Source organism: Crinia signifera, chromosome 1 (genome assembly GCF_055691185.1).
Source record: "Crinia signifera chromosome 1, ASM5569118v1, whole genome shotgun sequence".
In the NCBI taxonomy this organism is placed as follows: domain Eukaryota; kingdom Metazoa; phylum Chordata; class Amphibia; order Anura; family Myobatrachidae; genus Crinia; species Crinia signifera.
The window spans coordinates 241,109,171-241,133,368 of NC_139217.1; the positions used below are offsets into that span (position 1 = coordinate 241,109,171).

Below are 24,198 nucleotides of genomic sequence, written 5' to 3' on the forward strand. Positions count from 1 at the left end.
GGGTCACTTGTGGGGGGGTTCCTAACTTTTAGCATCTTATGGTGCCTAGAAACCTACATGGTGCCTAAAAAATAATCTCATAAAAAGGAGGCTCCAAAATCAAGTAGGTGCTCCTTCTATTATGAAGCCTGTGGTTTGGTCACCGTGCACACTAGGGCCACATATAGGATATTTATGAAAACAAAAGAATTGGGGGAATCAATTTTCAGTCACATTTCTCTAGTAAAATGTACTGTGTTCCTTAGAAAAATGTATTAAAATTGCAAATCTGCAAAAAAAAAGAAATTTTGAAATTTCACCTACACTTTGTTTTAATTCCTGTGAAACACCTAAAGGGTTAACAAACTTCCAAAATGCTGTTTTGAATACTGTGAGGGGTGCAGTTTTTGAAATGGCATCATTTATGGGGGTGTCTCACATACAAGTCCCTCAAAGTCACATCAGAACTGAACTGGTCCCTAAAAAAATCAGTGTTTGAAATTTTCTTGAAAATTTGAGAATTTGCTATTCATATTGTAAGCCTCCTAGTGTCCCAAAAAATTAAAAGGAAGTTGAAATAATGATGTCAACATAAAGTAGACATATGGTATATGTTAGTTATTCACTATTTTGAGTGGTAAGATTATTTGTCTCACAAGCAGAAAATTTAACATTTTGCAAATCGCTAAATTTTCCATTTTTTCACGATATTTTGGTATTTTTCACAAAAAAACACAGACTGTATCGACCCAAATTTACCACTAATTTGAAGTACAATGTGTCACGAAAAAACAATCTCAAAATCACTGGGATAAGTAAAAGCAAAAAAAAGTTATCCCCACTTAAGTGAGACATGTCAGATTTGAAAAAAAGGGCTCTGTCAGGAACGCAAAAACTGGCTCTGTCAGGAAGGGGTTAAATAGGTGTCATATCCTTTAAGGAAACTGTAGGTGAACTCTTCTTCAGATAATCTGCTGTGGACACAGCTTCCTCTGAAAACTGCTGGTCTAGGCCTGCATCCATTAGCATGAATCTTGATCTCTCTACTAGTGTTGGGTTTGCCCAGTCAATAGTCTCAGCACTTGAATTCCAGAACAAAAATTATTGGAACTGTAGTAACTTTGCTCTGACTGTATCTGTGGTTAGTTTTGCTGTATTTGCTTACAGTGCAACAACTAGGTGTCAAGTTATAAATCACTGAGTGTAGTGATCTCTTCTTCATCTAATTTCCCTCCAACAGACATTGGTTGCTGAAAAACATACATATTTACTTCTGTTATGTAATCACTCAGACTTCTACAGTTTCAATTTTGTGTTATACAATGAATTCCTTAATTGGTTCTCCTCATGTCTGTGCTATCGACATGTATTTAACGGGCATACAGTATTCCCATGTATATTAGAGTACACGTTGTTCCACATTTAAACCAACATTACCCATAGCCAAACAGTCTTCAACTAAATGTGTTAAAAAGTTTATTGGACAGTTTTCTATTTGTCCCCATGATCTCTTGTAACAGTAAAACGTCAATAAGAACATATATTGCTAATTTCATATATATCCCAGTTTAGGAGGGCTTCATCTTCTTCAGTATAGACTGGAAGGCCACATCCTAAAGTTCAAAATCAAATTGTAGTGAAGATACTAGATTCTTGTGTTATCAGATGATATTTATATTTCCTCTCAAATGGAAAGGATATGGATTTGCAAATGGTTCCTGGTCTTGAAAGATGAGCGCACCACTGTGCAGATTGTAGTCTTTCTGTTCTCTAGAATAGCTATATGCCCTATCACATGGTGGATGTGAAAACCTTTGAAGACTGAAGAAGGCACAGCCAAGATCTGGGATATATGAATATATGTCCTTATTGAAGTTTAACTGCTACACAAGACCATGGGGACAGAATAGGAAACTGTCCAATAAACTTATTAACAAAATTAATTATGCCCAGTTATCCTGCTGTAGTTAATGTAAACATGAAGATAGTTTTCCAAACATTAGTTTACCTTCCAAATCTGTCTATTTGTTTGAGGGTGATAAGAAAATGGTCAAAAGGACATGCAATATGTCACTGAAAGCTTTCCAGAAGCAAGTGGTATATGGGTTAGCACAATCAGAGACCGTTGTTTCATGGGAGTCTTTATTACTCCCAGTTATGAAATAAAAGATCTATACTTTGTTTTCTCCAAATGCGCTGGTTTTATTATTTCAAGAACCGAACCTGTAGGTGACTGCAAAGTTGAAATACAAAAACAATACTGATACCCACAGCGTAAAAGACTTTCAGCCCAGGATGACACAATGAAGACCTTCACCAAAAGAAGTCTTAGTACAGGCTAAAGAAACAATGGTATTTGTGTCACCCACTGGCGAAAATAAATAGAAAACATACACATTTTTAAAAAGACCAAAAGTCCATTTAAGGCATAAAACAAAAGGGTGTTGGTCATGGCATTCGGTGCCACCACCGAACGGACCCGGGAGCATGCCGAGGGTAGGAGCACTGTTTGCAGTGAACTCTTTATCCTTGGAGCTCCACTACCCACTTGGATGATATGCTTTTTATCTTTATTTTAATGTGAGTGTAATGAATACATTGTGTGCTTTTTACTTAAAAATACGGAATTTGCACTATCTTCAGTTACTTCAAGCCCGTCTGGGAACTTGGTCCAACCTAAGAATAACCTGGAGACCAACACCTTTTTGTTTTATGCCTTTAACACAAAGTGCCTTGTAAGTGCATTTGAAGAAAATAAAAATATGCCAATTACCCTGCAATATTGCACCATGTCTTTCTCGGTTTGAGTTTGGATCTACAGTTTATTCTGTTTCCTTTTAAAAAACAACATTTGTTTGGACTTTTTAAACATCTGTGTAAATTTTTTATTTATTTTCGCCAGTGGGCGACACAAATACCATTGTTTCTTTGATTGCAAAGTTGACACAAGTAAAACACATTTAATCCCTTGTTGAGCATTTAATAGTTTAGGTGACGTGACTATTAAAGGTAATAGTGGTCAGTATAATATCTATAGGTTCTTTCCATGAATTCTTTCCATTAGATACTTCCACATTCTATACAACAAGAAGAGTTTTGTTCTGCAATGGAGTAATTTTGTTTGGCTGTAGATTGCTTGGTTTGATGCAAAATTTGTTAAAGATATGTGCGCTGTGAATTTACCCAGCAGCTGTTTAAGAAGCATAATCCTCCAACATGAATGGCTACTGGGTATCTGGATAAAACATCAACTCTATATGACCAAACTCAAAAATACATTTATGTAATTGTATGGTCCACAAACTCTTAGAAGTTCCAGTCCTTTTTTGACTGTGATGTTCAACAGTCAATAATGACAAACTGATACTCATGTGTTCCAAGACATTTTGGACCAAAGTTTTGAAAAGTACTGGAAGATGGATCATTAAGTACTGGAAGATGGATCATTAAGCTCATCACTGACTCATCAGTGCATATTCTGTTCAAATTTGATTTATAATGTTGGGTGGAGGGCCACTTCCTTATGGATTTCAGTCTGTGTGTCCCCCTGCTATAGCATCAGCTTTCCCAGCTGGTTCAGCCTACTGCTGGTTATTGGGATATAGGGACCCTATGTCATTTCCCACAAACATTTTCCAATACCACGCCAGGGTCAGAGGCCTAGGAATGAGTAATGATCTGTGAAAGCAACCCAAAGCCAATTAAAAGAAAACAAGCAAACAAAAAAACCCACTTTATAATCCGAATCATAAAATGAATCATAGTTATTTGTATAGAGCAGAGGTTCTCAAACTCGGTCCTCAGGACCCCAACACAGTGCATGTTTTGCAGGTCTCCTCACAGAATCACCAGTGAAATAATTAGCTCCACCTGTGGATCTTTTAAAATGTGTCAGTCAGTAATGAATGCACCTGTGCACCTGCCAAGAGACCTGGAAAACGTGAACTGTGTGGGGTCCTGAGGACCAAGTTTTAGAACCCCTGGTATAGTGCATCACATAAACTCACGTGCCACAATCATGTCTACTAGTTGGCGAGTTTGCATTCAGCTTTCCAGCATATAAACACAATGCATGGTAAATACAGGGTTTCTTTTCCTTTACCAAAAATATCGATCTTAAATTCTAATTTCTGTTGTGTTATAGTTGGCCATTTGATTGTTTTTTTTTGTGAGCTTGGCCTTTAGTAAACAGACGAATTGCAAAACAGACACTCGAAAAAAACAAGTCCTCAGAAAAAAAACCCAACCTTTAGAAAATATACCTCTTACTCTTTTCCTTTCACTGTTAATATGTAAGTCAATGATAATGCAGCGATTCATGAATTCAATGCCTAGAGGTGGATCCATTCACTGCATCTCCTGTCCATTGTCTAAATTCAATAGTGTATTCCAAAACGTAAAAAAAAAGAACCTACAGATTAAATAGTTTAGCTTTCGCTGTAGCTGTACAATGGCTGATGCCAAAAGCTTTTAAAAATGTTTTTAGAAACAGCAAAACAGAATTCAGGTTCTATCCACGTAAGGTACTGCCCAACTCTTTAAGCAGAATCATTTAGAACATAATCTGACTTTCAAAGAGTTATTAGAATACCTAGAGGAGAAGCAGGTGGACCCATATTTGGGAGCTGCAGCAGCTGTGGGGGCAGGAGACTTTAAAAATAGAGAGGTCTATCAGGCAGTCAGTGGCTGCCCATTCTTTTAACTGTAATTTTTTTAAAAATCTTCTGCCCACTGCCCACTCCCCACCACTCACTGCCCACCGCTTGGAGATCGGACCTGCAGATAGGTGTGTGCCAGCGCATACGCAAAACATCGTGCAAGAGCGAGTCAACCAGAATAAGGGCCATTGTATCAGCAGTATGTGCAAATGATATTGGTACAACACTGAAGAACAAGCTTGATCAAAGTACAAGGTTCTCAATACAGTCCAAACACTAGTACACTTAAAGGCAATGCAGAAGCAAATAGGTATGACTAGCAAAGAAAAAATAATAATTAAGAGTATTCAGGAACACAAAAAAACAGGTTGGTAAACAGCGAGCAGGTATAATCCAGGTAGTATGCACCTAATCCTTTATACTCCATGGGTGTGAAGAAATGACAAGTCACAGCCACAAATGAAGACAACCGACACTAGTAAGTACATCTCCTCCTTAAATAACAAGTAGTTTTACTTCATAATTCAGGCTTGCAATTATTACTCCTGTTCACATATTACCATGAACACACACAAACCTCAACTATTCTTGAGAGAGTAGCCTAAGGACTCACATTGTATGCTTCTTTCCCTCACACAAATATATTGTACCCTCTTCCTTCAGGCTTTACTAGTAAGCATATTTCACAGAGGTTGCATTGACTAATGTGATTAATGATTTTATAAAAACCACAACCCAATTTTTCTGGATACATTTTCTGCATTTGTTATTGATGACCACTCACTTTTCATACATTTCAACCTGTTCTTTCCCTAAAGGTTTATCTGGATCCACCATATATTCACTCACCCTTCATTCAAAGGAATAACTACATGGCTGCAGTATCTCCTTATGAGTTGCTCCTAGACCAGTATTTCACAACTTCTCCACACATGCCCACAACATCAGAATCAGAATCAACTTTATTGACCATGTATACTTGCACATACTAGGAATTTGACTTAGATTGCTGTGCAACAGCCAGTTAGGTACAGTTAAAAAGTGACAGATATGCAAACACATACAGGTATACGCTAGAAGTACCCTGGGGGATATAGAAGCAGGGAACACATACCCGCCGAGCTGCACAGCGCCTAGGCAGCCATCAGCGGCGCCACTGGTCATTGCAGCAGCCAGGTTGGTCACAGTATGAGCAAAGACAGCACAGTTATTATAAAGACAGTACAGTTATCACACAGGAGTCATGGGGTTACATATGGATGAGTGCACAGTTCCTAGGCAGCCATTTGCGGCGCCATCTTGAAGGTCTCAACAGGCCATCTTCCTCAGGGGCGTAGCTAAGGGTTCATGGGCCCTGGTGCGAAAGGTTAGCTTGGGGCCCCCCTACATACAACAAAATTAAAATCTTGGTCTGTTTATATTTTAATACATCAAGTATATTATGTCTAAAGCGCGCCAAATACATATGCCCCCCAGTGCCAGATATATATGTCCCATAGTGCCAGATACATACAGTATGCCCCACAGTGCCAGTTACATATGCCCCACAGTGCCAGATACATATGCCCCACAGTGCCAGATATATATGTCCCATAGTGCCAGATACATACAGTATGCCCCACAGTGCCAGTTACATATGCCCCACAGTGCCAGATACATATGCCCCACAGTGCCAGATACATATGTCCCATAGTGCCAGATACATACAGTATGCCCCACAGTGCCAGATATATATGTCCCATAGTGCCAGATACATACAGTATGCCCCACAGTGCCAGATACATATGTCCCACAGTGCCAGATACATATGCCCCACAGTGCCAGATACATATGTCCCATAGTGCCAGATACATACAGTATGCCCCACAGTGCCAGATATATATGTCCCATAGTGCCAGATACATACAGTATGCCCCACAGTGCCAGTTACATATGCCCCACAGTGCCAGCTACATATGCCCCACAGTGCCAGGTACATATGCCCCACAGTGCCAGGTACATATGCCCTCCAGCGCCAGATACATATACATGAGGGTATGGGGCAGGAGGCAGGACAAGGCAGGAAGCAGGCCACTCACTTGCACAGAAGGCAGGATAGGACGGATCCCACCAGGTGATGATCTGCCAGGCTCTCCCGTCACCTCAGCTCCCCGCACTATTAGCGCTACTCACAGTCACACTGACTGGAAGGATGTGGGCGCCGGAGGCTCAAGCACTGTCGCGTCATGACGCTGCGGCGTCATGACGTCAATAAACAATAGACGTGCTGCGCCGCATAGCGGCGCTCACTATGTTCCTTCAAATCATACTGCACAAAATCGTCCTGGTGGCGGGGGTTGGGCCCCCCTGGCTCAGGGGCCCGGTCGCACCTGCGACCGCTGCGACCCCTGTAGCTACGCCACTGATCTTCCTGTAGAAAGAGCCAGAATGGGTGGCGGGGGGAGGGTCAGTCAGTGAGGTCAGGGGAGAGTCAGTGGGTGCGCCGCAGAGTTCACCCGGAACTGGTGCGGCCTGCTGAAGGGGGATCCTACTGGCCTCTGGGTGTAATGCCGTGGCCCCGTGGCCAATGCGCCTCCTGTACAAACCGGGGGGATTGAGCATGGTCCAGTTGTTCTCATGGCAAAGGTAAGTTGAGGCCACATGATGTTCGTGAGTTATGTGGTTTTAATGCAGTCGTATAGAAATATTGTTGTTGTGTTTTTTGCCTTCTGCCTACCTCTTGCCTTCTGCCTACCCCTAAGACCTTCCTACCCCTAAGACCTCACCAAATGGCCCCATATTACACTTAAACCTCCCAATGTGTTCCCACTAAGTAGGAGTACAAGTGATAACACAGTACAAAGCCAGAAACATAAGAATTATTTATTTAAGTTATTTTTATTGATAGCAGCCTAAACATTACTGATTGTAGGTTCACATGTACCCCCCCCCCCCCATATTAATGCTGCATGACCTCCAAGCATTTTATAATCATGTGATGCAGAAGCTACGGTACCTGCTCTGTTTCTGTTTGGGGGCACAGACAAAAGCTCCTTGGGCAGCAGGAAGCCCATGGGTTGCCGAATGCCTATCATACTTTTTTCAGACCAAAATGCTTTGGTCCAAACTGAGCTATTGAAAAAGTTTCACCCTATAATGATACCCCTTCACAATGAGCAGGGTTGTGGGAAAAATCCCAGGTTATTTGTCTGTGTCAATTGGGTCTTCCAAGGATTTGCGCCCAGGCTATGGGTCCATGTTACAGCATGAAGGAAGTATTACAAAAGGGAGCGCATTTAGTTCCTTTTCACATAACGGGACAAAGTAACCCTTGTCAATGCAGTATATCTAGATCACTAGGGTCAAGGAGCCAACACAAATGCTCAGTGTAAAAGGAGTATTACGGTCTTAGGACCTCTGCTCTTATCTAGCTATAGCAGTTCTCTAGAAAAAAAAAATGAATACATGCTTTTGGATTGCAGTACCATCACTATGCAAAGTACAGTATTCCCAAATTTATCCTATCCAGTCCTCTTACCCTCTGTGTTGGACTGTATCAATGAATGTCTTTCTGTCATTTTCATCTCAATCTTTCTGAGTTAATGGCATTCCCCAGAACAATAAAAGGTACCCCTTAGGCTAGCTGCCTGTCATCCTTGGATCAAATGATCATTTATCCAGTTTTAGCCAAATCCTGCTACATCCAGAATATGGACATATCTCAATAGAAAATGTTCTATCTCCTCTTTCTCAGTCAATGCTTTAATTTCCGTAAAATTAGTGTTTTAGTGTAGTTCTTTTTCTTTTGGACATTTGTTTATGGCCAAAAAAAATATAAGCATTATTTGTAAAATGTGAGTTCAACAATTCAATAGTGCATGTCTTACAGCTTTAACCTTAGATGCTGGATTAAAGGTTTACACTGTGCAAAATAAATAGCAAATTGTGTCACTTCCTCAGATACAGCTAAATAGTGTGTGTGTGTGTGTGTGTGTGTGTGTGTGTGTGAGTGAGAGTGTGTGTGTTTGTACCTATAAATTATTTCACATACTTGTCGGTCTCATAATCGATGAGTCCCCTGTGTTAAGGAGGGAACATAATTTACAAAGATTCTCCATTGTAGTCAGGATATAGACAGGTCCCAGCTTCTATCGAAGGCAGTATGAATGGCTGTGGGCTCCCAAGAGTGAAATGAAACACAAGAGCAGAATACAGATCTTACACTTTGAATAGAGTCTGAACACATTCTGTTATGAATTGTAATTTGTTAAATTAAAGTTATTAAAAGCTGTTCCTCATTACACAGCTAGTCAGATGGTCCACAGTTTTGGACATGGAGACACTAACAATTCAGTTAAAAGGATACCCCATGACCATTTGTTTCCTTGACAGCCAAAACAGTAATTCACTTGTCCCCAATTAAAGGTCTTCTTATAATGTCAGCAGATAAAGCAGGCTTCAGTCAGTAACTAATAATGTCTAAACTGTAGTCCTTACATAATGTTGAGCATCTTGCTGCCTCACAAGAGAGACACACACTAAAAAATCTATATGAAGCAATACAAGGGTTACAGGGGCGCCGACAGGTTGGCTGGGCACAGGTAAATTGAAGGTGCTTGACAAACGGCAGGGACAGGTCTACCTGGAAATGTGCATGGGCACACCCCTGTGGGAAAAAAAATAGTTTTTGCAAGCAGATGCTGGTGGGGATGCGGACAGGCTGACATGGTCTCTCTCCCTCTCCTCAGTTCAGCACACAGCATGGAGCAGCGTATGCTGAGCTATTGAGAGTGTGTGTGCTGCTATGGCAGTATAACCTCTCTTCCACTGGCTGGTCTGTAAGGGGGGACGGGGGATAAAATGTACCCACTCCCCCTCTCAACAACACTAGCGGTTATAGTTCTCTATGCAATATGTAACTGTACTCCCCATGTGCATGGACAGTTACTATGCATTTAGTATTATAACGCTGGCATTGTTATTTTTTTGTGGCCAGGAGGCATAGGGAATCTGTCTACCTTATATCATCATAAGTGCTCTCTCTTCCTTGTAAAAGTGATCGAAGGAAAACAGAGCTCAAACTAGGAGAAAATGGCCACCGTCCTGGCTAGGAAACATATTGCTGCCAGACTAATTTACCAGAATTTACCAGGTGGTCGTTTATCTGCACTGAGGTAATTATCATTGAGTGCATATTACAAGATGCTACTGATTCAAATAAAAGAAGGGGTGGGCTAGATCAAGGCTGATGGGGGCCCAGAGGCAACAACTAAATGTAAAATGCTGGCAAGGTGTCCCCCCCCCCCCCCCCCCCCCAATTAATTGGTAAGAGCCTGACTTACTTTTTGTTGCTGACTGACAGGCTGTAGCAAACACACAAGAGGAGAGTCTCTCCGAGCAGTCAAACTCCTCTTGCTCTAGGCCGCTGGAGTGCCACCTATTCCTTCCCTTCAGTGACTAAGCAGCAGGCTGCTGCTTGAAATACTATTGGATAGCTTAGCCATTTCTCAGCTGCTCTGTTCTGCTATACAACTGTCCGTGTGTAGAGGGGAGCCAGGGGAGTAGGGATGTCTTACCGATTTGTAGTGGCGGGGGCCCTGTCAGAAAGGCTCTGAGTATGTGGGGGTTCTTAATTTGAGGACCCCTATCTCCCCTCCCTTAATCTGGCCCTGGCCATATACTGTAGAGATCTCTCAGCAGCCATCTCATGAGAGCCTGGTTCTGGACAGCAGAGGCTGCTGGGACATGTAGATATTAAGTAGTTGTTAGTACAGGTTGAGTATCCCTTATCCAAAATGCTCAGGACCAGGAGAATTTTGGATAACGGATTATTCCGTATTTCGGAATATTTTAATATTTCAGTGATGTATTTTGAAGTATCTTGCATTTATGCTGTATAAAAACATTAACCACATAAAATGCACACAAATATATTTTATTTGTTCAAAAAACAAGGTTTGAAAACATGAAATAAAATTTGTGTACAATCTCAGATCCTGAATTTGAATGGCAAGCAATCACTTTCTTGTACATATATAATGCCAGTTACATATCATGTCACCAGTAGTGCTGTTACAAATGTCCCCAGTGAGTTTTTAGCAAAAAAATGTTTTTTCACTTTCTGGAATGTATGGTTTTCGGAATAATTCGGATAACGGATATTTGGATACAGGATACTCAACCTATACTGCTGATGTTCAGTGAGACAGATGGCATTGCTATCTTACTTTATTGTAGGAGTTAAAGTCAGGCTTAATAATTGATGGACTGAGTGGATATTTTGTTTTATAATTGCAAAGGCAGTGTGGAGCAGTTAGGACCCGTCACATGAAGCACTGAAAATTTTTGAATATTGACCATATATCCAGTAAGCGTGTCTAAAATATTCTAGATAAATCTAGAGAGATCTGATACATATTACCGTATATAAGCGAGTATAAGTCGACCCAAATATAAGCCGAGGCACATCATTTTACCACAAAAAAATGGGAAAACTTATTGAATCGAGTATAAGCCTAGGGAGGGAAATCCAGCTACAGGTAAATTCAAACAATAAAAATAGATACCAATCTTCTTCCCAAAAAGAAAAAGGTGGTTTTGAATGGGGGTGTGAGGGTCGCATACTTACTCCCCCCCTGACACTGACGCACACCACCTACCCCACCTGACACAACAATCACTCACAGCATCAACCCCCCCTTCCACCATACACACCCCTCTCCGGCACATACAGCACCAAACCCACCCACTCATACACACACATACACACACACACACATACACTGACAGCTCTGGCACAAACGTAACCAACCCCCCACCACCGACATCTCTTTGACACACAAATCACCAAATCCCCACGCCACCCCCTCCCCCAAGTTACACCTTTGTTACAGATAGCACCCCCTCTCCCCTGACTGCTCTAACACAGCCCCCCCCGCCCCCTCCATGTTACTGTACCTGTCTCACACAGCATGTTGGTGCAAGGCTCCAGTAGCCCTGGGACCATCGCAAAGCAGTGGGGAGTGGACGATTCTTTGATCATATGAGCGGCAGACTGCAGACCGCGGGCATTCAGGCCAATCCCACTCCTCTGTCCTCTGCTCTGTCCCGCTGCGGTTCCAGGAATATGGAAGCCACCATATGCGGCTCCTGCTGCTGCAGTGCACCTGAAAGTACCTGATAACGGTAGCAGCGGGTCACTTCCTGTTTTCAGATAGCGGCTGGGCGCCGCTGCTCCCTCTCTCCCCGGCCAGGTGCTGCTGCTCCCTCTCTCCCATGCCGGCTGTGCGCCGCTGCTCCCACTCTCCCCAGGCTGGGCGCTCCTGGCTGCTCTGGGTCCCCCCGCCGCCCTTCACTCGAGTATAAGCCGAAGTGGACTTTTTCAGCATAAAAAATGTGCTGAAAAAGTCGGCTTATACTCGAGTTTATACGGTATTTGTAAACAAACAAAATTTCAACATACAGTAGTTGAGTTAATAGAAATATCTTTAAAAAGGTGATTTGCTTCGAGGGTGATTGCCAAAGACTCTAAAGCCAGAGCAAACAATAGTGGGGACAATGAGCAGCCTTGCCGGGTATCTTTCTGGACCTGCACAGATGTGGATATATAGCCATTACTCAAGACTTGAGTAAGTGAATTAAAATACAAAGTACCTAAATAAATTCCCTAAAAAACTAAAACATAACAGGGTCTCAAACAAATGATCCCGGTTGTCAAATAAAAATGTTTTTGAGCATCCATAGGTAAAATAACCTGGTCATATAAGTTACACATCCATTCCAATTTCTGCATGACCCCCCAAAAAATTAAACACTAAATATCCCCATATTTAAAACCAATTTAATCTGGTAAAGGTGAAATAAATTTAAATCTATCATCTAGAATATTAGTGATATTGGGTAATAAGATCTCAGTTATATTAGGCTTTGGCAACACTTCAATGGCAAACAAAAAACATAGGGCTAGCTGACTGCCTTTTAAAATCTCATTCAATACGTTTTAGCCAAAATCTTATTGAATTCCCCAACAGTCCACCTGGACCGGGTGTCTTAAGAGGTTTAAGAGGAGTAATGGTAAATAAAACATCCTAATTAGTAATTAAAGGCTCCTGGATGTGAAGCTACACTAAAGAGATAGAAAGACCAGCAGTGAAAGCCAAAAACAGGCTTTTATGCATCATCAATAGGAGATGGCAAATACAAATTTGCATAGAATATACAAAAACACTACCAGAACATCTGCTACCCCACAAAACCTTTTGGCCTGCAGTATTTCTAACCGATAATACATGTGAGTAGTCTAGTACCTCGTAATAAATTGTATAATAGCTGACCAGTTTTATTACCATGCAACTTCAAAGAACAGGATAAATAGGAATAGAAGTGCCATTGGTGGTTACCCGCCCACATAAACTGAAGTTGCTATAGTACACCAGATAAATGCATTGTCCGATATACAAATTGGGGATATTCTCGTATCTACCCATTTCGAAAAAAAAAGGAGGAGGAGCTGCCGGGACAAGTAGTAAATACGAGGTAACGCGCCATGGGCATGCTACAGTACAGACCATGATTTCCTCCATATGGACAATAGCGTGGTAACTGATCAGTCCCAGTGGCTCCTCTGTACCTCCACAAGCAGGTCCTGTCATCAGCAATGGAGATTGACTGTGCTGTGCTCCACCTCATATAGTTTAACATCATATGTGGTCCCGCAAAAACCTAAAAAACACTACAGCAAACACATCCCTGTTCTTACTAGGCTAATTATTCCGTATAATGACCTAACTGGCACATATTATTATTATTATTATTATTATTATTATCTAAAGCAACAGAAATTCAATTCACTGCATTTGCCAAAAGATTTCTCAGATTACAGAATATCTTAAACCCCTAAACGCATGTTGGGCCATGTTGTCCATTTAAAATAAAAATAGAAACATTTTAAATATATGGTAGATTATTTGGTGGATAAGCAGGTTTATAGATGCCCTTGCCATCTTAAAGAAAACAACCGCCAATACGGTACACTATATATAAAATAGATATTAAAAAAAACAGAATCCTTTCCAACATCCTCTAGTAGCCCAAACACTAGATAACCCAGGTTGAATTCCATTATAATGAAGAGCCACAAATCCCACTGGTTAATTAAATTCAATCCTATGGCTGTCATAAACTGTAAGGGGAAGCAAGATTGCCACACTAATAAGCACTGGATAATGAGGATAATTCAGGCCACAAATTCACACAATATCAATAGAATGTGCATGTGTATGGCCCGTAGTATGCATGCAGATGGTTAACCTGAAAGCTGGCTGCTAGGAATTCACAGCCATCAGGTCTGAATCAGGCCCAATGTGTGAGTAAGAATGATTTTTCACCCATTTGGAAGTCAATGGGGTAAATTTACTAAGATGTGTATTCTACTTCACATGTGATGTTGCTATGGGCAACCAATCAGAACCAATCAGAATCTACTTCTTATTTAGGTACTTGTTTCCTAGGAATTTTAAAAAATAACTTTTAATACTTCATTAAAAAATATTTACTAGACAAAACGTTTTTTAGACGTTGACACACATACACATATAAACAGACAATAATCACGCTTGTATATCTGTGCTCTGAAATGCACTATATCCTCTATAATTTGCAAAGAATTACAGTGGTGTGTAGATTAATGCCAACATTATGTACGACTCCCCTTTAACAGTCTATCTGGGGGTATAACTAGGGCATGTACATCTGTGCTACTAAAATGCACTGACAATACAACAGTTTATTTGCCAACACAGTTGTCTCTCAGCTTGAGAGGAGAAAAAAGGCTTGTGTAAACAGTATGGATGTAATTCTTTGCAAATTATAGAGGATATAGTGCATTTCAGAGCACAGATATACAAGCGTGATTATTGTCTGTTTATATGTGTATGTGTGTCAACGTCTAAAAAACGTTTTGTCTAGTAAATATTTCTAAATGAAGTATTAAAAGTAATTTTTTTTAAATTCCTCCATATACTCAGGAAATACTCCTCCCACAACTCCTTATTACTAGCATCCAATCACTAGCCCAGATCTAAACCTTGGAGCTGCTCCCACGGAAAGGCTCAAATCTAAGAGCCGCCCTAACGGAGAGGCTCAAACAGAGTTTGTCTTAAGGTACCCCACCTCAAACCCTCACTACACCGGAACTATACCAAACTATGATTAATTGATTACTACATGTAATCCAAGTAAAAGAGTGCCCCAAGAAACAGAGAGTCTTTTCCTCCTTTTTGCAAACATATAATTTACTCTCCAGGGTGCACCTCCACTTCCTTAATGTATAGAGTGTGCATGCGCCCTCTCGCATGATAGATTTATTGTGGATTAAATACATACCGTCTTTTTGATTCTTCTTCTCATCCAAACCTGTGCACTGGTCTACCTCCCTCTCCCCTTTTCACTCCAACATTGGTATTTTGAACTTGTCGGTATTTTGACCGTCGGTATTTCATACCGAATCCTATACAACAATATCCATATCCAGCACTGTGTCACATGATTTCCAAGCAGCAGCTTGTTTGCCCCCAGCACATACCAAACAGTTACTGTATAACTATATACTTTCCATTATTAGATCATCAAATGGCTTGAATAATCAAAGTAAAGATATACATTCAAGGACAATTACTCTGTTACATAGCTCTCAATGAACCTGGATTTGTCAATACCTAGAGTGGAAAGAGAATGGTGGATAATAAAAAAAGAAAGGTTGAGTTCTGCCAAAAATGGGTGTTCTAGAGTTTCTTGGACAGGAGCTTAGCTGTTTTGTGAGTAGGGCTCATTGTCTTTTACAAATCAGAACACATGTTTAATGACAAATCAAGTAACACAAACCAAGTGCCCACCCCCCCCCCCCCCCACCCCCCCCCGGTGCAGGGGGGAGCAAGCGCCAAGGAGGAGCTGGGTCTCTGCAAATTCCATGTGATCTGGCTGACCACATGGAATCTGCAAAACGGTACTCCAAAAATGTCCGCTGCCTTAGAGGATACAGATGCTAGAGGTCCTACTGGATAGAGTACACACAGCTCTACCCCTGGAAGTGCTGCGACAGCTCTACCCCTGGCAACGTCCATGTAATCCCCTGGCAATGAGCATGAAACCACCTAGCAATGAGCATGTTTCCCCTGTCGATGAGCATGTAGGTAAGAAAATATTACATTTTTGTATAGAAGGGGGGGAAACACCAGAAACTTTTTTTATCTGGGGGGGGGGGGGGGGGGGGGTGCAAGTTCATTAACAACTGACACCACAAGCTTGTACACAAATACATTATACTACATTATGCTAAACCTGCAGATGGAAAAATATTATGATATAATATCATATAAACAGATTTTTGCTCAAATAAAATCTTTATTTGACTAATATATTGAAATATTTTTTATGATTACTATAAAGCAGAAGTGTAAGTTTTATATGAAATTTTGACACTGATATCCGATCGACAGTGTCTTGATCACGATTTGTCATCAGTGATTAGGTCGAAACTTAAAAATGGTTGGTGTGCACTAGGTCGATATTGACAAAAGGTCGGACAACAAAAATAGTCAACACAAGTTTTTCGTGATTTTTTTAAACTGACTTTCTCTTAATTCACGATCCAAGTGCGCATTGAGAGGGATTATAATAATGTGCTGAGTGCATACGGTGTCCATGTCGACGAAAGTTGACATAGGCATAAACCTATGAAAAACATGTGTCGACGCTTCCCTGTGTCAACTATTTCCATGTTGACTCATTGCGCGTGTCAACTTTTGTCACTGTCGGTTTAGTGCATTTCGACTATTTTTTAGGTGTTTACCATTAGTGGTCAACTCAGTGCCTGTCTGTCTACCATTTATCCCTGAACATTGAAACGTTCCTTATCTTATTTTCTAATGATGGCAATTTCTCACCATAAAGTGATTTATTTAAGAGGTCAGAGAATGTAAAGAATAGGAAATTATGGCAAAATAGGTTCCTTAAGATTGTCGTGTAACAAGAGTAACGTGTTGTAAAACACTGTGCAGAGCTGTATGCTTTTAGAATCTACAACATATCTTGCCTGAAACAATGTTTTCACCTCAGCTGAGCAGTATGAAGGAATGTGATGGGAGTGTTTGACTGAGGCAGTCAGGCTGTTCTCCAGCACAGCAGGAGAATAAGAAATATTCAGAAATACTTCCAGTGTAGCAGTCAGCTTCTTAGCCAAGAACGGTAAATGCTAGGACACTGAAAACGTATCTGAACAGAAAATGATGACAATGTATGACGTCAGGGGCCTTGCTCTCTTCAGCACTGCTCTGTATTCACATAACGTCTAACTGTTCCCCTGATGCTGGAATTAGCACAATAAGTTTATTTGCCCATACAAATCTCACATAGAAGGTTTTTCTTTTCTTTTACATATCAATTTATGTACTTGTTATATACATAGAATAGTCATTGGGGTGTATTCAATGCTGGGGGCGAGCCGTGACAGCGAGCAGGGCTGCTTGCTCGCTGTCACAGTGAGCAGGGTCATTATTCAACTGACACTCTGCATACACGGTTTCCCCCTCGTTCATATTTTGGAGCGAGGGGGGACGGCGTAAGCGCAATCCTCGCTGTTTGGGGGAATGAGGATTTCCCTGCGGCATTAAATATGATGAGAGGATGGCGCAGGGGTTAAACAACGAGGATCACTTGTATTCCGTAATCCCCTCCGTTTAACCCCATCGCCAGCCACATTGAATATGGGCCATTGTTTTCAGCTATCCTCCTATAGAGCATTATCTGCTTTTCAAAACCTCTCTGGAAAGAAAACTTAAGTATGATTTCTACATGGTCATAGTTCTCAGAAAGTCATAAAGGCTGCAGGGATAATGTCAAAAGAAAAACAAATATAATAGAGGCATTATTAAAGACTCTCACATTGGCCCTTATTCTACTCGGCTCGGTACGGCCCGCGTGCGGCCGTACCGCCGATGTTTTTGTTCTGCACATGCGCAGAGGTCATTCTGCGCATGTGCAGCCCCCTTCGCCGCAGACGGATTTCGTCCGCCGCAAAGGGGGCGTATAGGGGCGTGAGGGGCTTCAGCCCCTCATTACCCTATGTGTACGCCCCGCGTTTCATGGGCGTTCCCATGCAAACGCGGGGCGTATGCATGGTAATGAGGGCATGACGCCCTCATTACCATGACATGGGGGCGGAAAGCTGACGTCGCCGGATGTCAGCTTTCAGCCCCCTTTCAAGCTCCCACACGGACGATTGTCCGTGTGGTCTGAGCTTGCGGGAGCTGCCGCGGCGTGCGGGCCTGCCTTCGATGGTCGTCGACCATCGAAGGCAGGGGGCAGCTCCCACCATGGTGGAGGCGTAGCCTCCACCATTTTTGTGCGGATCGCCAGCCGTCCGTGTACGGACGGCCGTGGCGATCCGTCGGGTGGGCGGCCCTTGGTTTGTGCGGTCGGAGCCCCGTGTGCGGCTCTGACCGCACCAACCAGAATAAGGGCCATTGTCATGTGCCATTTGGCAACTTAATTGAAAATTTTTGCCCTTTTACATATTTTTTTTTGAACAAAGTTTAAATGTATTTTTAGAGATATAGTTAAATATTTTATTAAAAAATACATACTTTTTGCCCCTCACCCACAAGTCACTATGGGACTAATTCAGGTTGTTTGCAAAAGCAAACTCCTTCACTTATGTTCAAAACCATGTGCACTGCAGGTGGGGCTGATGTAACATGTGCAGAGAGAGTTACAATTGGGTGGGCTGTGTTCAAACTGAGATCTAAATTGCAGTGTAAAACAAAGCAGCCAGTATTTGCATAGAAACAAAATAAATCACCCAACTGTAAAGGCCCATACACACTGGGCGATTTTGAGCTGATAGACGCTCAAAACACCAAGTTTGAGGGTCTTTCAGCTCAAAGCCACCCAGTGTGTATGGCCTGGCGATGAGCTGTGATGCACGCTCCTGCATCATTGCCGGGAAAGTCGCTTATCCACTGGTATTACTAGCAGATTAGTGACTTTGTGAATGGCTTTGCATAGCACTGCACTATGCAAAGCCATCCGCTGACAGCGCCGGGCAGGGGGAAAGCCGCTCAGTGGTCATCGCTGTCCATAAATGCTGGGCATAATCATCCAGTGTGTGTGGACCTTAACTCTCTCTGCACATGTTACATCAGCCCCACCTGCAGTGCACATGGTTTTGTCCATTAAAGAAGGAGTTTGCTTTTGCAAACCAAACTGAATCTCCCCCTATATTTTATATATATTAGGGAAACCTGTTGATGTGCCCCAGAACCATTAAAGACTGGTTCTTCGCTGCTCTTCTTCCCCAACTGTCCCGTTAGTAGAAGAAAATGTAAATGCGAATAGAAAACATTGGGAAGGCACTGTTGTATGCCTTATTGTTGGATCACTGGCAATAGCAGCGCAGCGGATTGGTCAATAATAGAGATCTGATTTGCGGCTGTTACAGTAGGCCCCATTCAGAGAGGGGGCCCATGGGTACTGACCCCCAGAGCCCCCTTTAATCTGGCTCTGTAGTCTATGTACTAAAAAATCCTTTAGGATTATTATTCTTGTTATTTCAGTGTACTTGTGTTCAAAGACCCAACGTGTTTTGTCTTCACAAAGACTTCAGCAGGGGTACCTTCTTTGTATCATACAGGGATCACTTATAATTGGTTGATTTTCTTCTATGCAAAAAGATGGATCCCATGGAATCATACAGTTTTTTTTATCCTTAATGGAAGTGATTGTGACTGGAGTGCTTTATTATTTATTTACAGTTTCTTATATAGCGCTGCATATTCTGTCCCACACTACAATTGGAAACAGTGATAAAACAAACTTGGTAATAACAAACTGACATAGAAGTAGGAGGGCCCTGCTTGCAAGCTTACAAACTCTTTCCAGAATGATGGTCCAAATTGCCTCAAAACCTCTTTTGATTGAGAAATTTCTCGTAAATCAGAAAATTTTAGATAAAAACAGCTTTAGATGGATTTCTGAACAGGGAGGATATTTCCTCAGTGTGTGAACACCTCATGCATATCCTTCATGCAGCACAATCATAAGTGATACAACCAAGCCAAGTATTACACTCCTGGCTGTGGTTGTATCAAACGTCTTTATGTCAGGCAAGTGGTCACCACAGTACTCACATAGCACAGTCAAACAGTTTTCAGTGTTCACTATAAAAATCTTCCCAGTTTACCCCAACTTCAACATACAAAACCATGATATTCAATAGTGATGTTCCAAAAATAATCAATAAAAAAAAATTGAAAAAAAAAAAAAAAAACAACAAAACTTACCACCACCAAGAATGTAAAAACCCTGGAGGCTCTCCTAAAGTGATATTTTTCTCCCATCTTATCTGTAAAAAAAATGTAAATATTTTTAGAAAAGCCCTTAAAAATAAACATAAAAAGACAAATCGAATCAATTTAAATGTTGTTTGGTTAATGTGGATCACAGCATTGAATAACTTGCAGCCAATTTTGCAGCACTACACAAAAAAAAAGTCATACACAGTTTATATCACTTATGTTATGCTTGATAGCATTTGTGACATTTGTGACATTTAATATTACAAAGTAAAACGTGAACATGCTGAATGATTAACATATGTTCCATGCAGTTGTTTCTATGATACAGTTGTGTGGTGCATCCTGATGAGGGAGCTTGCAAAGTACAATATATGCATATCATTGGCTGTAATTTGCACAGTATGGCAAATGGGACAAAGGTACTTCTTAATTGTAAAATGTTTAATTTGGCTTAAATGAATAGCAATGGTAAGACAACATGTCATCAGAAATACAAATGCATTTTCAGTTATATACTATTCTTTCCTAATTGTAAAGAACACTGGAATATTATGGTGCTATATAAATACATGGTCATTTGCAAATAAATAATATACGGTAGTTGTCAGCTGCTTCTAGCTAGAGTTTCATCACCAGCCAAGGAAGAGTTGCAAGATTTTTGAGAGAACAATCAATCAAGAGGTGGATGAGAAAAGGATTGTCAATTGTTTATAAACCATTTCGACATAGAAATTCTACATACACAGTATAAAGTAACAAGTTTTATGTTACAAATAATACTTCAGTGCATGGAAAGGGCTAAATTGAATAAAGCTTCTAAAAAAAAAAAATGGAGGTGATGTTGCCCAAAGCACCAATGAGTTTCTGTCTATCATTTTATTGGATGGAGAAATGATAGACAGAATATGTTTGGTTGCTATGGGCACCTCTTTACAATTTGACCCCAAAATGTAATAAAGTGTCAGTAGTTTCAAGTGTTTAGCTTTGGAACCACTGCTTAAAAACAGCTTTGTGTCCTGCTCTCTGTGTGATTAAATATTTATATCCTTCCATGCATTCATATAATTTATAATCCAGTAAAGGCTCCAATATCTGCAAGGTAGTCATATAACTTTGCTCGTTTCGTCTATTATGATTTTTTTTCTTGTAATATAAGGATAAGGGTGTAGTTATGTTAGCTAAAAGCCGGTAATAAGGAAAGTAATGCAATTGTCCTATGACGGCTGATCCGCACAGGTACCTGCTGTGAGTACAAGTGTTATGAGCAGGTAATGTTAGCTTGCAATGGCAGCACTCTGCTGGTTTTCACACCTATTACTTCTCTCATATAAAGTGGGAATTAGACCCTTCTGCCACACACCACACTTAAATATTACAGGTAGAGCAGAGTGCTTGGCATCACAACAGAGAATGTGTGTCATGGCGTTAAAATAATATCTTCTATTTATATGCCAGCTTTAACTGCATTGTAACTGCACCCTGGAGATGTCCCATCTTGTAGTGAAAACCAGTAATGTCCTCCAGTTCGGCACACTATCACACATAAAAAAAAAGAATCCTAGGAAAGCTCCAAAAACACATGTGCTGCATGGAAATTCCTGTTTAGCCTAGGAATATTTTTTTTAAAGTGCCATAGAGCCATCTTAGGCCTGTGTCACATGAGCAGATTTCATGCAGGGATGCAACACAAACACTTTCCCTGTGACAAGGAATATTCCCTGTTAACACTGTATGTCATAATGGGAGCTTCAAAACAATATGCTTTTCAGTTTGAAAAAGTAAAGTGTTTTTATAAGCCTTAAGCTAGTGTCACATTAGCATTGTAGAACAAAAAAAAAAACACCTGCCATTCTGATTCCCATGTTAAGACACAAAGGGACAGCTGAAAAAGTTTTTCACTCCAGCAGCCACTAGAGGGAGCCCAACTGAGCTATTCAAATGTAGCTCCGTTAGGGCATGTATGGCTGCCGGCATCTGCGAGGTTGGCAAGCTAAATTGCACGAAAAGTCACCGTTTAGGTGTGAAAATAGGACTTTTTGCACCATGCCCATGTGGTCGGGTTTAGCCGCAACATGCACCTAAAGCTGACCTTAATGGGCGCGAACAGTGCAATAAAAATGTGCATTTAAATACTGCCCCGCAAACGCCTATCACTTTAGACGAGAGATCAGGCGGGATGATACATTTGAATCCGCCCCATAGAATGCACTGTTTTTCTGTAGCAGAAGAATGTTTCAGAAAGTAATTCATTTTTCTTAGCAGATAAACAGTGTTATGTATTAGGGTCGTCTGAGATTTCAGAAGTGTCAATATTCTGTATTCTAAATCATTGCGGCTTAAATCTGCAGTTCAGGACTTAATAAGGACTTCAGTGTGACTAAAGATGGCCATACACTAGTAGGATTTGGCCCTTCTCTACCCAATGTTGATGCATCAGGCCAATAAATCATGTGAAAATTGTCAAAGTGTCTGTCATTTACATACGATTCCAATCCAATGCACGGACCCATGTACATCGGAATCGGAGACTGTCAGAGCTGCAATAAGGGTTTATCATATCCCGTAGTGGTGAATGGAATCACATGCGATACCACAGATGCAGAATCTCGACAAGCAATGTATCACATGTTATCGAGCCACGTGGTATCACCTCATACTACTGTAGTGTATTTGGGTTTTCTCTGTAGATGTGTTAAACCTTCTAAACTACAGTATCTGTGCTCTTCTTTCTAAACATGTTACCGCAAAGTTATTTCTCAAATTGTGAACATTTTCTAGTACCTTTGTCAATGGCATCACTAGGGGGATGTGGGGAGTGCAGACCACAATGGTGACACCATTTATGGGGGGTTACACCAAGACGGGAATGGGCTCTGTTCAATAACACCACAGTGCAGATCCTGGGTAACTGAGAAGGATCCGCCCATGTGGGGAAAGTCTCTTGGGCAGCCAATCATCTCTGAGAGTAGCCATACTTGGTCAGGCAATGGTGGATTTCCCACTAGGCACATAAGTGGACACTACTGTAGCTGGGGGGTGGAATAGTATGCTTACTTGCACAAGAGTCCTGCAAGGCTGATGGCCAGATGAGGACCGATTATTCTTATTTCTGTTATTAAGAAATATTTTTTTCTTTTGTTACTGGTGCTGGAAGAAGGGGTATCGTAAAATATTGTGGCAGAGGAGTGAGGCTGCCCACAACATAAATTTGGCCAGTGACATGATGTAGGGGCAACCGATAAAGTTGTGCAGCCTGACCCTTACATATTGCGCGTTCATGTGCAATAACCCGGGAAATATTTGTCAGTGTGAAAGGGGTATTATCCAAGTGCAGCATATGGAAATAAAAGGATAACATGCTGACTGGTCAGATGCTGATGGTGGGATGCATGGAATACGGTTTCTTTTTTAAAGTGGAAATTCAAGGCATGGTTTTAGAAACAAAAATGCTTTAGAACGTAAAAACCCAGTCTAAATTCAGCCAGAATCCTGCATCTCTGGCAAGTAGTAGTATGTTTATTTATAAGGCGCCACAAAGTGTCCGCAGCGCCGTACATAGCAAACAAAAAAACAAATTACAAGGTAACCTACAGGGTGTGTTGAAAAATACAGTATAAATAGGGGTATAGCTGGTAGAACTAAAATCAGCATCAGTTCAGAAGTAGGTGTCAAAATTGTCGAGGAGACTGAGGATGAAGTAGAGGAAGGGAAGAACAGGACAGGAGCACAGGTGAGGTAAAGAGGTAGGGTGAGTACGTGAGGAAGGAGGACCCGACTCATAAGAGTTAACATACTAAAAGGAGGTGGGTGGACGAACGAAAAACAAAGTAGGAACGGATGGGAATGGAGGCAGTATAGGAAGATCAAAAGAGGTTAGGAGGAGGGATAGGCTAGTCGAAAAAAGTGGGTTTTGAGGGAGCGCTTGAAGGAGGTAAGGGAATCAGAAAGCCTGATGGGTGGTGGGAGGTTGTTCCAGTGCAGGGGAGCAGCGCGAGAGAAGTCTTGGACACGGGAGTGGGAGGAGGTGATTAGGTGAGAGGTCAGTCGGCAGTCAGCAATGGAGCGAAGAGGACGGGAGGGAGTGTGGATAGAGATCAGTGAAGAGAGGTAAGGAGCGGTGGAGGAGGAGAGAGCCTTGTAGGTGGTGGTGAGGAGTTTAAAGAGAACTCGGAAGGGAATGGGGAGCCAGTGAATAGATAGACAGAGGGGGGAGGCGGAGGTAGAGCGGCGGG

General features: G+C 41.4%; 1 protein-coding gene across 1 annotated transcript in view; it reads right to left on the reverse strand.

Annotated features, from left to right (window-relative positions):
- Positions 1 to 24,198, reverse strand: part of SSBP4 (single stranded DNA binding protein 4) — a 360,544-nt gene that overhangs the window by 239,922 nt on the left and 96,424 nt on the right. The window contains exon 3 of the mRNA XM_083179459.1: positions 19,952 to 20,013. Within this exon, the coding sequence (XP_083035585.1) occupies positions 19,952 to 20,013 (62 nt within the window). The remainder of the gene's footprint in view (positions 1 to 19,951; positions 20,014 to 24,198) is intronic.